Genomic DNA, 13,319 nt, shown 5'->3' with positions numbered 1-13,319 from the left:
ATAGGTGGTTGACCCATTTCAGTCAAACGATTGTCACAACTCTTCCAATCTCTGCTAGTTACGTTATAAAATTGCGAAGAATTCTAACAAGTAATTTATTCTTCATATAACCTTTTGAGGAAGGGCATCCAGTTAAATCAAGATAAAGCCAAGAAGTATATGAAATGCATTACAGTAAGCCACACCTCTGAATTAATGTTCTCCACAGGACTTGATTCCATATTCTCTCCCATTTTATGACTAGTCTCTAAGGATATATGTACACTGCATCTGGGAATGAGCCTCTCAGCCTGAGTCCATTGCTTCAGCTAGCATAGAATCATAGAATACTGGAACTGGAAGGGACCTTGAAAGGTCATCAAATCCAGTCCCCTCCTCTCACAGCAGGATCAAGCACCATCTACCTTATCCCTGACAGATGTTTGTCTAACCTGCTCTTAAAAATCTCCAATGATGGAGATTCCACAACCTCTCTACACAATTTATTCCAGTGCTTAACCACCCTCAGAGGAGGTTTTGTCCCTCCAATGCTGCAATATAAGCCTATTGCTTCCCGTCCTATCATCAAAGGTTAAGGAGAATAATTTTTCTCCCTCTTCCATGTAAACGCCCTTTTAAGTACCCAGCCTGGCCATGATGGGTAGGGGGCTGCTCCAGCCCAGTGGGCTGGAACGGTCCCACCTCTGTTTAATCAGTTAATCAGTAAAACTTATCATTCAACCAATTAACAAATTTGGGGGTTAAATCCATAGTATCAATATAATTTGTTCCTTGTTAGTGACACAGACGTTGAGGAAAACAGATAATAGGAATGAGTGGAGAAGATATTCATGATTTTTTTAAAATGATGCAAAGGCTGATTTAAGTGGAGGAAGTGTTCTAAAAATACAAACACTGAGATTAAAACAAACTTAAGGTAAAATGAGGGAGGAAAAATTAAAAAGCAACCTTAATGGAACAAATAAACATTACAAATTAGGTTTTAAATAACTCTTATATTTCCACTAAAAACAATGAGGGTAATGAAAAAAAGTGGAAAACTGATATTTTTTCTATAGGAGATGTGGTTTAGAAAGGTAATGTGAGTAAAATGATAAACTGTTTTAAAGTATTTCTCTCATCTTGCTTAAAGTGCAGTTTTACGGTACAGAGGGACTATGTTAAAATGACACTTTCATACTCAACAGATCTGCTCCCTTTACGTATACAAACTTCTAACCTACTATGGTGCAAAGATATGTTCATTGTCTTTTTAGTGCTCTTGCCCCTGCAGAGCAGAAATACATTTGAACTATGTGCATTGCAGTCTGTTCCATTTTCATTCATCAACAAAACTGTGTATTCATTTTCTATCCGTTACACTTGTGGAAAACAGTGTGGCACTAGTGCAGCTCAGGAGCCAGTTTTTACAACACTTTTTTACTGAAGATGATGGATGAGATGAAAAGCACCCTTTGTGAGTACAGATCGTGTGTTCAGAACAGGCACTTAGGGAAAAGCCATGCTTCAGGAAAGAAAGAGGTAGACAAATTCTCTGTTTAAGGAAGACCCCCCTCAGACTTCATGTGTTTTTAAGAGTCTTCTTTGAGGGAAATGAATTTTTATGTCTTCATCTTCAAATCTCTGTTTTGTTGGTTTTTTGGGTTTTGATTTTGGAGAAAGTAGAACTGATGCTTTGTGAATTGATTAGTTTAAGTACATTGTGGAATTGGAATCAAAAGAATGACTGGGTTACTTTATAGCAAATAAACTGAGAATAGAGAAAAGTTTACTGATACCTCTGTTTTAAAGATGCAAATAAATAGAAGTAATAGTTGTGACAAATACACACTTTTTAACTGAATTTTGTTTCTGAAATTAAGAAAAACAGCTTAAAGTGGAAGCAATCAAGAAACATTCAGTGGAAATTCAGCTGACCGTATCAGGTGACTTGAGATGGCCAAAGCAAGCAATCAAACACTGGACAGTAAATTTTAAAGGCAATCGTGAATTTATATTCTTGGGCAATTTTTGCAGCATTTGGGCAAACAGTAATTTTACATACATGATTAAGTATACATTGTGTTCAGTGATGCTACTCACCATTTGGGTTATTTTATTTAAATTTGACATTATAAAAAGAACATGTATACAAAATCCATGAGTACTTTGACAATAAATAAATTCAGTAACTACACTGTTGTATTTAATACATTAAAATTGACTCCACCAACCTAAAATAATGAAATAGGAGTAACAGTTTATTTCAGACAGGATATAGTAAATCGGAAAAATTACAGACAATCTTCTCACTCCCAAAGCTTAAATATGTAAGTATTAGCAGAATGAGACTTTACAAATTATAGTATTTTTGGTGATTTTGGAAGTTTTAAAAACATTTTATTGGGATGTAGGTTCCTTATTAAAGAAAGGGAGAAAATGTAATAAGACAATGGCTGAAGCAGACAAATCTATGATAGCAAATAAAAGAAAAGCCAGTATCCTGTCTTAATTTAAAATATAGAGTCTTAGCAAGGTGACTAGAGTTAGTATTTCCTGTTTTGGTGTACAGGGATCAAGTGGACGTCTGTGGGAATTTGAAAAATTGAAAGTTTTCAGTAACTGAGAATTTTATTTGTTCTTGGAGCTGCCTTAAAAAGGGGAATGGGTACTGAGACAAGTTGAAAGAATATACCGTAGAAGAATGGTAAATAAATTAAGCTGGTTTGGATTTACATGGTGTGAAGCTGATGTTTTCTCTCTCTTGGATCCCTTGAATTGAGTACGTTTTCCCTTTGGATGCCTATAACTGATGAGTATGTAGCTGAGAAATTAGGCCAAGTCTGGCAACGAATAGGGGCTGCAGTGGCTGCATGTGAGGTCTCTATCTCCAGTGATGCCAGCGCCAACACTGATGGTGCCAATACAGGTCTGGGCATGCTCCTTATGTCAGGCTCTCTGATCTTCAAGGAGACGTCATTTGATCTCAAGGGGCTGAGCTCCATTCTTGATGGTGCTCCATATAGCAATGTTGGGATGACTATGGCATTGTAGATGTCAGTCTTGGTCTGCATCTTGATGTCACGGTCATTGAAGACTCGCCTCTGTAAATGTCCATAAGCTGTGCTGCCACTGGAGATTCAGTGGCGGATTTCGTTGTTGATGTCAGTATTGCTAGACAGATAGCTTCTGAGATAGGGAAGCTGTTGACATTCTCCACACTTGGTTGTCCACTGTGATGATTGGTTCAGATAATGGTATGGCGGGTGCTGGCTGAAAGAGAATCTTGGTCTTTTGTGCTTTGAGAGTCAGTCCCAACCTGTGGTAGGCCATAGCAAAAACATTGACGATTGCTTGGAGCCCATCTTCTGAGGTGGCATTGCCCTGGGCATCGTCAGCAAACTGAAGTTCTACCACTGATGTTGTGGTCTTGGACTTGTCTCTGAAGCAGTCCAGACTGAAGAGGCTACCATCCATCCTGTAGGTTATTTCAACTTCATCTCGGAGGTCATCTCCAATAATCTGGAGCATGCCTGCCAAAAAGATATTAAATAGCATAGGTGCTATCACACACCCTTGTTTCATTTCAGTCCTTACATCAATTAGCGGTGTGGGGAGTGGTGAAGGTGATACGAGAGATGAAAATTCATAGACAGCATTGAGCAAGTAGAAATCTGCCCTTTCCTTATTTCAGGGATGTCTACCTTCACCATTCTTCTTTGCTCTTATATTGTAATCCATAAACAGATAATTAGAGAAAACTAACATGTGTAGGTTTCTGTAATTGGAAAGTGCATATTATTTTTAACATGCCCATATTTCAAGACAAAAAAATCATTCTTTAGCACAATTTAGCAGTGTTTGTACCAAGAAACTGCATAGCAGGGTTGTGTCAGAATGGTATGTGAAAACTCACCAGGGCTGACATACTCAATCACTAAAAAAATCAGATTTTTGCCGTCAACTCCCAGTGCCAGGACTCATCTAGACTACCCAGAACGGTCGAAAGAAGATATGCAAATTCTGCAGGAATTTTCTCTTTTTAGGAAGAGCTGCTTTTCGACGAAGGGGGCGGTTCGCCAAAAAAGCCGCATCTTAATTACTTTCACTTTCAAAAGCTCTGATTTCAAAAGTGCGATTGGAAGAAGATATGTAAGTTCTGCAGGAATTTGCATATCTTCTTTCGACTGTTCCCCAAGTCTAGATGAGCCCCCAGTGTCAAATAAATATGGCTCAAGAGTGAGGCTTCCTAAGGTTATCTTGTATGTGCATATGCAACTCCGTTAATGACAGGAGTTGGTTCTGCTGATTATCAGAGAAAAATATCCCCTGGAGAGACTAGTAGCTTCATAGAACCCTACTTAGAGGTAAGAAGCTTTGTTTAATCTTAGTAAAATATTTTAACAAAATACACTGACATTAATTTATGACATTCATGTGTGTGATTGGATTATAATAGCATAAGTGTGTCAGTTTTTAATGAGTTCCATTGTGTTTGCGTTTTAAATCACCTGGAATGCATTATTTTTTCTTACACTCTTATTGTACTCTATAGAGCTTTTGGAAATAGAATACTAATATTTCATGTCTGTTATTGAAGTGTTTTCTCTCTTCCACATTCAGTAAAGCAGCATTTATCATCAACATGGAGAATTTTTTAATAGAATATGTATTAACTTGATACCTTTCTTTTTTTATTTTGTTCCATGGCAAAGGCTGCAAGTTTAGAGTGGAAGAATAAGGAGAACCAAGACACTGGTTTTAAGTTTCTCTTTGCCTTGTTTAGAAAGTATTATCTTCCTCACTTATTTCCATCTTTTACAAAACTAACCAACCTCTACAAGCCTGTGCTTGGTAAGTACTGAATTTTAATTTTAAGTAGCAAAAATATTTGGTGGTTAATACCTGTAGTTTTTGTGATCATTACAACTATATTTGCTGAATATATCCATTACATGTTTAATGGCTTATAAGAAAAAAAATACTTTATCTTGTATTGTTTTAGATTCCACTTTTTTATATTAACAAACGGTGAAACAGATTCTGTTAACATAATTGTATTTTTTATCAAATTATTAGGTGCCATTCATTTAAAACACAAACCTTGACCTTTCATATGCAATCACAGATATTGGTTCCAAGGGTTATTTATGGTTGCCTAAGAAAAATAACGATTTATAATAGTGCTGTGACTGGACTCAGTCTCATATCACTATGAGAGCAGTGTAGAGAATACAGGAAACTTTTTTTTTTTTAAATCTCTTCTTCCTACATGTGGGTAGGGTTGCCAGATGGTTTAACCAAAAATACTGAACACCTTCCCCCCTCCCCCAAAAGGGGGGGGGGGGGGGAATTTGTTTGAAAAAAAGCAGGGAGGACCAAAGTTGAGCCAAAAAAAAAAAAAAAAAGACCCAGAGAAAAACAGCCTGGCCCCTTTCAGAGCAGGAGGGGCTGGCCTCTGCCTCTCTTCACAGGCAGCTGGTGACCATCTTGCCTCCCCCCTTGCTCCGGGCCAGACAGCTCCCCTGAAGAACCAGGTAAACAGCGGGGAGGGTGGGGGAGCTGGGCCCGATTGCTGACTGTGTATAGGGGTTGCCAGGTGTCCGGTATTGACCCAGACAGTCTGGTATTTTTGCCCCCTGACCGGGGAAGAAAATCAGAAAATACTGGACATTTTAAGTGTCCAGTATTTTCTGAGTTTTCTTTACCAGACAGGAGCCAAAAATACCGGACTGTCCAGGTCAATACCAGACACCTGCCAACCCTACATGTGGGCTGAGGCCAATCTTGCATTCCTTGGACACCCAGACCTTCCATGGCTTTCATGTTGTTTTATGATAACAAGGAATGTGCATTAATACATGATCAAGGGTGGATGCTGAAAGAATTGTTCAGGTGCCCAAATGCCAGACATTAGTTGGAATACAAATAAAATGTTTTCATTTTACTTCCTTCATTTTTGAAGAGTGAGAGAGAGAGAATGCATCTAAGGATATGTCTGTTCTTTGAGCTGGCTTGTGATTACCTGCTCGACACACACACTTGTGCTAGCTTTCATTGAGCTCATGTCCTTAAAGAAGAATATATCCTGGGTGTCAAGACAAGCTAATTGTCTCAGTGCATATCCATGAGAGAAGACAGGCAGAATGTCTAGCCTGGTCTGCTGTACACAGCTCTGCGACTACACACCATTTTAGTGTACTAGCTCAATGAGAGCTAGCACAAGAATGTCTTCTCAAGTCGGGAATCACAACCCTAATTCAAAGTATAGCGACACCATAGATGGTTAAGGAGGCAGAAATATAGATGTGAGTACAGTTATCTTGTGAGCAGGGGGTTACAGCTGCAGAGCTGGTCAAAATCCAGTTGAATGATTAAAGGTTTCCATCACTCTGGAAATGTTGAAATCCTTTCATCTTTGAGTTGTTCCTAATATACAGGTTAAGTATTGCATTAGAACTAATGGGCTGGAGTTTGAATGAGAACAGAGCCATTAATACTTGACCAGTATTAATACAGTACTCAACATCCTCCCTGACTGTGAACCTTCTCCTCTTCAATGTATCCAGCTTTTTACCAGCTAATACCATCTTAACTGCCACTTCAACCATGTTAATCACCCATAGAGACACTTCATGTCATCTCTTTTCACAGCATTGAAAATACTCATGCCCACTTTTAAGCCTCTGCACAACTATGCCCTGCCTATGTTTTATAGCTCATCTATATAGTTATGCTTTTGTGCTCTGGCTGTTCTTCACATCCTGAGCTTTTTGCCCATTTTCTACTTTCTCTGTGCTTCTCACACTGCTCCCTGTACCTGAGTCGATCTCCCCTTTCTAGTATGCCTTAGCACATCCTCTTTTTCTTCCTCAAGCCTCACTCCTTCCACTTAGCTTTGCACTGTTTGATTGCTCTTGATTTATTTACTCCATTCCTCTTTCACTTTTTTCTCAATAAAAATTATCAGAATTTATAAGATAATTTTATGTTCCACTTGAACGTATTCTTACTTGAAGCACTTGTCACACCCCTTCCTATCCCTTTCGTTTGTTCACTGTTTGCATTGTTAGTTATTTATTGGGTATAGATTAAGTTTGTCAGGGAAGGAACTGGTTGGTTGTCATGGTGTTTCTCTCTATCACCAATTAAAATGATGACAGTACATACAAGGGTGGGGAACCTTTTTTGGGTCAGAGGCCGCTGACCCACAGAAAAATCAGTCGGGGGCTACACACAAGTGAGAAGCGAAAAAAGCCCAGAAAAATTCTCACTGACATGGCCCCTGACTGAGAAGGAGCAAAACACTCCCCCCATTCCCCATGTACACCAGAGCCTATGGGAGCCCAGGCTACTAGATTTTGTGTGTTTCAACCCGAAGGGGAGGGTGTCAGGGTCTGGAATGCCAGCACAGGCTCCCCAATGCTGGGGGGAAGCCCTGAACCCTGGGGGCTGGATTGAGGCAAGCTGGGGGCCACATCCAGCCCCTGAGTCTTAGGTTCCCTACCCCTGGTATATTAATATATATTAATAATAATAATAGATGCAAATAGCTGGTTCATCAAATTTATTATTTAGCTTGGAGAAAAAATGCTATTGGTCTAATATGCAATTAATTTCACCAATCATTTATTTCTTAAAAAAATTTATATAAATTATATGTTTAATCTTACTAGATATTCCTGACTTGAGGCCAAAACCAGCATACATTACTGCAATTCGAAATAATGAAAACATCTACAGCACAAAAATCCCGTTCATGGCTGCTCGTGTTGTTTTTATTAAATGGCTTGTAACCTTCTTTCTTGAAAAGAAGTACTTAACTTCAGTGCAAAATACTAAAAATGGAGGAGACATGCTACCTAAAATTATTCAGGTATGTCAGAAACTTACTTGTTGCCTTATCTATATGCTAGAGAAGCTGCAGATGATCAAAATATATTGACACAACTGAAACAAAATGGAAATGCTTTTGTTTAGGAAGATGAATGATGGAGTTTAAATTTACTTCCCTCAAATGGAATGCGTCGTTGGAGGAACACTTTTTAGCAATGTACTAGAAAATATTTGTGTAGCTGTTTGCCCTTTGCCTTATTTAAAGATGAAAAGGAACCTTCTGAACACAAGATAATCATGCTTGTTCTAAACCACACACATTCAAACTTTTTTATATTGTAGATGATTTCTCAAGAGAGAGAGTATCTTGATGGCCATCTTTAATAATCAATCACACAACAACTTTACCAGTTGTTTAGAGTGAAATACTAGAAAAGCATTTAATGTATTTTAATTCCTTTTCTTGCAATTTAGCAGCTGGAAATAAGGAAAAACAGTGTCAATATTTACACATTTGATTTACAATTTACTTGTTCAAATTTGGCCAATATTACTGTCACGTACAGTGAGGTTTTTTTTAATAACAGTTGGTTTTGGTTGCAGATTCTCTAAAGAAATATAGAAAGTAAGAAGTCTAAAGTTGAAATTGTTGTGGCCATTTTGAAACGCCACAGAGAACAGGGAGCCAGCAGGGGACTTCTTGAGTCCCCTGTTGGCCCCATAGTCACTGCAGTGCTTTCACCTTTGAAGTGTAGCAACAGTCCTGGGGCTGTTGCTACACTTCAGAGGTGGAGGCGCCCTTATTGACTATTTGATTAACTGATTCATCTAAAGTTAACATCCCTAAATCCGATACTGTTAAAAAAAAAATCTTTGCTAATCAGCAGCACCTATGCCCAGGCAATATTTCCAGTGAATTGAACATTGTTGCATGTGAATTACATGTTTTAATAAGATAACATTTCTTCCATTAAAATAGATAAGTTTTACAGAACCTCTTTTTAAGACTACATCCACTGTCATTTAACTCTTGTGAATGGATCCCTTTTATTACAAAATATTGCAGGTATACAAATAACCCCATAAATTACCATTTTATTAAATTGTTTCATGACTGTGACTAGAGTTGCAGTTTTTCCCAAATGAAAAAAAGTGACATGAAACTCCTCTGCTTCTTCTCTTCCTCACCAAATCTTTTCCTCCCCAGTTTCTCTCTTCTTTCTGGTGGAGCACAGGGTGACCTAAAAAACATCCCCTAGCACTGTGCCCTTGTTTTCTGAAGACAAAAAATTGAGAATTCTAATGTTGGAGATTCAGATTTGCTGGTGTGCCCCATATAGGAAACTCTCTTAAATCTCCATGGTCCAACTCATTTTATCCTGTGATTTCCTGTTTCTCAGTCAACAGATCAGAGATAAGGGAATAGGATGCATATTAGGCATTTAAATATTGTAAGACCGATTTTTTTACGTTAGCTCAAGTTTATTGCAAATTGTATTCATTTGTTCCTGGATATCCATGGGTTTGTGAAAATTGCTGGTAACTGGAGTTTGAAATAAGTAAACTTAAAGTTTTTGGTGTGTTTATATGCAATATTATACAAGTATTTTATTAGGCTTGCATTTTCTCCTATCTAGACTGGTGGTACATCGCAGGATAAAAACCCTGAGTTGGAAACTAGTGTGCTACCAGAGCAAGAGAAAAATCATTCCAATAGCAGCACTTTGTCTGATAGGAGATTCAGTAACTCTAGCCTTTGCAGCATTGAAGAGCAACATCGGACAGTGTATGAGATGGTACAGAGAATTCTGTTATCCACTCGAGGTTATGTCAACTTTGTTAATGAAGTATTTCACCAAGTAAGTAGTATGAAATTATGCATACTATTGTATAACTTTAAAACCTGCAGAAGCATATGCATAATTGCATTGTGTGGCTAAGTGTTTTATGAAAGCAAACTGTACATGCTATTGAAACAAATGATTGACTAAACTGGATCATGGTGCTGTCTGCAAGTCTTCCTTTTTTACAGCACTTTCTAGGTCCAGTCCTTACATGATGACGATTTACAATGTTCCAGATAGAAGAAAATACCATTTGCTAAAGAAGCTTTCTTGTATATTATATAAAATATTTTAAATGTATTTATTAATTCATCTGAAGATGTAACTTTTAAGCTGGCACATTCGCAGTTAAAAACCATGAAATGGGATACTGTGTTCTGCTTTTTCTTAGTGACCAAACAGCCTTTTACCCATCATGATTATCATCTTGAGTCTGTTTCCCTTTTCTGGTTAGTGGTGGTTACCATTGAAAACTGAAAGTAAATTTAAAATTTTGTGTATCTGCTTGATAAATTTAGAAGAGGGTTCTGAAATAAGATAACTTGGAAGGGATGCAGGTGAGGAAAATAAAACTATTTATACAGTTTAATAAGATGCAATTTAATAATGTGATTAAAAGAAGTTTTGACATTTTCTAGCATTGAAAATCTCAATTTTTTATTTATTAGGATTAATTGGTAAACAGATAAGAAAGTCAAATAGGAATAAAAATTCATTGCTCAGATCAAAATAACAATTCTGTCATGCTTCTCATTTCATTTAATGCAGCATTGCATGTGAATTTTGATGTCTCATACACTGGTGTATATAATTAAAAATATATAGTCTGCTACTGCATAAGCTTCTGCAGTTATGAAACCGAATAGATAATTTCCATGTAGACAACAGTAAGTGTCTTTGTTGGATGTTTTCTATTAGCCCCAGATATTAATTTACCATGTTTTAAAACAAGATTTCATAGGAAATATATGCATACAGTATTAATACTTTATTGAAAAAGAGATGAGTGTGATTTGAAGCTAAGGCATAGTTTTCTAATTTATGGAATACTATGTTATGCTGCCCTCTTCTGGCATGAGGATAAATTACTTCAGCATTCCTTCAAAGTACTTAAAACTTCACTGTATGTTATAGAAATTAAGAACACCACAATAGAAATTTTCCTTTTATTTAATATACATAAGGATTATATAATAGAAACAATAGATTTTGGTCTGTTTTTTTCTCTTTGAAAGAAGAGGAAGTGAGAATCTCATCTGGTACTGTATACATTTATTTTTCTGCTTCCCTTGAAGGCTGTATATTGCAGTATTCCTGCCTCCAGTCGACGAGGGCTGAGGACTTTTAATACTATTTTACTGTTGTTTACTCCAGTTGGTTAACTTTAGGGTAGCCACAGAATCCACAAAAACGTTTTGTCAGACAGTGCTTTTTTCTTTTTTTGCAGGTTACATGTCATATAACTCAAAAATGTTTGCTGCAATACAGCATGTTAACATTCAATTAACCATGTATTAATAGCATAAAACTGAATTATCCTTAAATGCAAGTCCCTTATACCCCAACTTTTAAATAAATTAATTAAAAATACAACAAATCTGTAATCTTTTTTCAGTTTGCAGAAGAGTAGGGGATTAATAAATGAAAATAGCAAAACTAAGCTATCTTAATTTTTAGACTCTCCCAGTTTCTGCTTCCTTTCTGCCACTCCAGTGGTCACAAACAGATTGGCCATGGAAACTAATGGTACAGCAGTAATGGGTGGCCTAAGGCAGAGTGTGCCTCCTACACAAGTGATGGGGAGGTGGTTGAGCCAGTGAGTGACATTGTGACCTAGGCTCTGCTTTATTCCCCATCAGCACACTCTCCATCTCCCTCCTAAGCCACCAAGTTATAGTTACTTCCTTTCCACTGGCCCTGCCCCCATTTACTATGTGGGACAGGTTTCCAAACAGTCACCAAATGGGGAGGCACTAGGTGGATCTAGGTGGTATGGGGTAGAGTCAGAGCCCCTTACAAAACAGACTTTGGTCTCCATCATCATATTTGATCCAAGGTGGTCTCCCACTATACTTTCTTTCTTTCTTTCCTGTGCAGTGGAATAGTTTGCTTTTGGGCTCTTAATAATGTCTCTTGAAAAAACTGCCAACTCTCTTCAGTTGTTTTTCCTCTTAGTCTTGTTTCCTATGGGACCTTACCTAACAGCTTTCTGTTTACTAAAATCTGACTTCCTGAAATCCATTGTCTCTATTCTGCTGTTCTCCCTTTTATCATTCCTCAGAATCATGAACTCTTATGATTTCTTTATGATCACTTTCAGCCAGGCTGCCTTCCACTTTCAAATTTTCAACCACTTCCTCCCTATTTGTTAAAAATGGGAGATTTTACATGATCTAAAAATCAAAAAGGAATCGTATAAAAAGTGGAAGCTAGGTCAAATTACAAAGGATGAATGTAGGCAAACAGCACAGATATGCAGGGGCAAGATTAGAAAGGCAAAGGCACAAAATGAACTAACTCTTGCTAGACACATAAAGGGTAACAAGAAAATGTTCTACAAATATATTAGAAGAAATTTGGAAAGCTGCCAGCTTAGTCTTCCAATGGTGGACCTTACAAAGTACCGGGCAAATTATTCGAAACAATAGTAAAGAATAAAATTGTGAGGCACGTAGAAGAATATAATTTGTTGGACAAAAGTCAACATGGTTTCTGTAAAGGGAAATCATGTCTTACTAATCTATTAGAGTTCTTTGAAGGGGTTAACAAACATGCAGACAAGGGGGATCCAGTAGATATGGTATACTTAGATTTTCAGAAAGCCTTTGACAAGATCCCTCACCAAAGGCTCTTGTGTAAATTACATTGCCATGGGATAAGAGGGAAGGTCCTTTCATGAATTGAGAACTGGTTAAAAGACAGGAAACAAAGGGTAGGAATAAATGGTAAATTTTCAAAATGGAGAGGGGTAACTAGTGGGGTCCTTCAAGGGTCAGTCCTGGGACAAATCCTGTTCAACTTATTCATAAATGATCTGGAAAAAGGGGTAAGCAGTGAGGTGGTAAAGTTTGCGGATAATACCAAACTGTTTAGGATAGTCAAGACAGAAGCAGACTGTGAGGGACTCCAAGAAGATCACACCAAACTGAGTGATTGGGCAACAAAATGGCAAATGAAATTTAATGTGGATAAGTGTAACGTAATGCACATCGGGAAAAATAACCCCAACTATACGTACAATATGAAGGGAGCTAATTTGGCTACGACAACTCAGGAAAGAGATCTTGGAGTTATTGTGGATAGTTCTCTGAAAACTTCCACACAGTGTGCAGCAGCAGTCAAAAAGGCAAATGGGATGCTAGGAATTATTAAGAAAGGGATAGAAAATAAGACAAAGAATATCTTACTGCCCCTGTGGTACGCTCACATCTTGAATACTGTGTACAGATGTGGTCTCCTCACCTCAAAAAAGATATTTTGGCCTTGGAAAGGGTTCAGAAAAGGGCAACTAAAATGATTAGGGGTTTGGAACGGGTCCCATATGAAGAGAGGTTAAAGCGACTGGGACTTTTCAGTTTAGAAAAGAGGAGACTGAGGGGGGATATGGAAGAGGTATATAAAATCAGGAGTGGTGTGGAGAGGGCGAATAAAGAAAAGTTA

At 37.6% G+C, this 13,319-nt stretch overlaps 1 protein-coding gene across 5 annotated transcripts in view; it reads left to right on the top strand.

The window, feature by feature from the left end:
• Positions 1-13,319, top strand: part of RALGAPA2 (Ral GTPase activating protein catalytic subunit alpha 2) — a 379,885-nt gene that overhangs the window by 84,613 nt on the left and 281,953 nt on the right. For all 5 annotated transcript variants that reach the window (XR_012903061.2, XM_075925792.2, XM_089777560.1 and 2 more), the window contains exons 8-10: positions 4,695-4,833; positions 7,656-7,855; positions 9,453-9,674. Coding sequence is in view for 4 of the 5 variants with exons in the window: in XM_075925792.2 (XP_075781907.2) it covers positions 4,695-4,833; positions 7,656-7,855; positions 9,453-9,674 (561 nt within the window). In the remaining variant the exon portion in view is untranslated. The remainder of the gene's footprint in view (positions 1-4,694; positions 4,834-7,655; positions 7,856-9,452; positions 9,675-13,319) is intronic.

The sequence above is a fragment of the Pelodiscus sinensis genome, chromosome 3 (genome assembly GCF_052426305.1).
Source record: "Pelodiscus sinensis isolate ZL-2025 chromosome 3, ASM5242630v1, whole genome shotgun sequence".
In the NCBI taxonomy this organism is placed as follows: Eukaryota; Metazoa; Chordata; order Testudines; family Trionychidae; genus Pelodiscus; species Pelodiscus sinensis.
The sequence above is the reverse complement of the archived record's forward strand: the minus strand, read 5'-3'. Positions and strand labels throughout refer to the sequence as shown.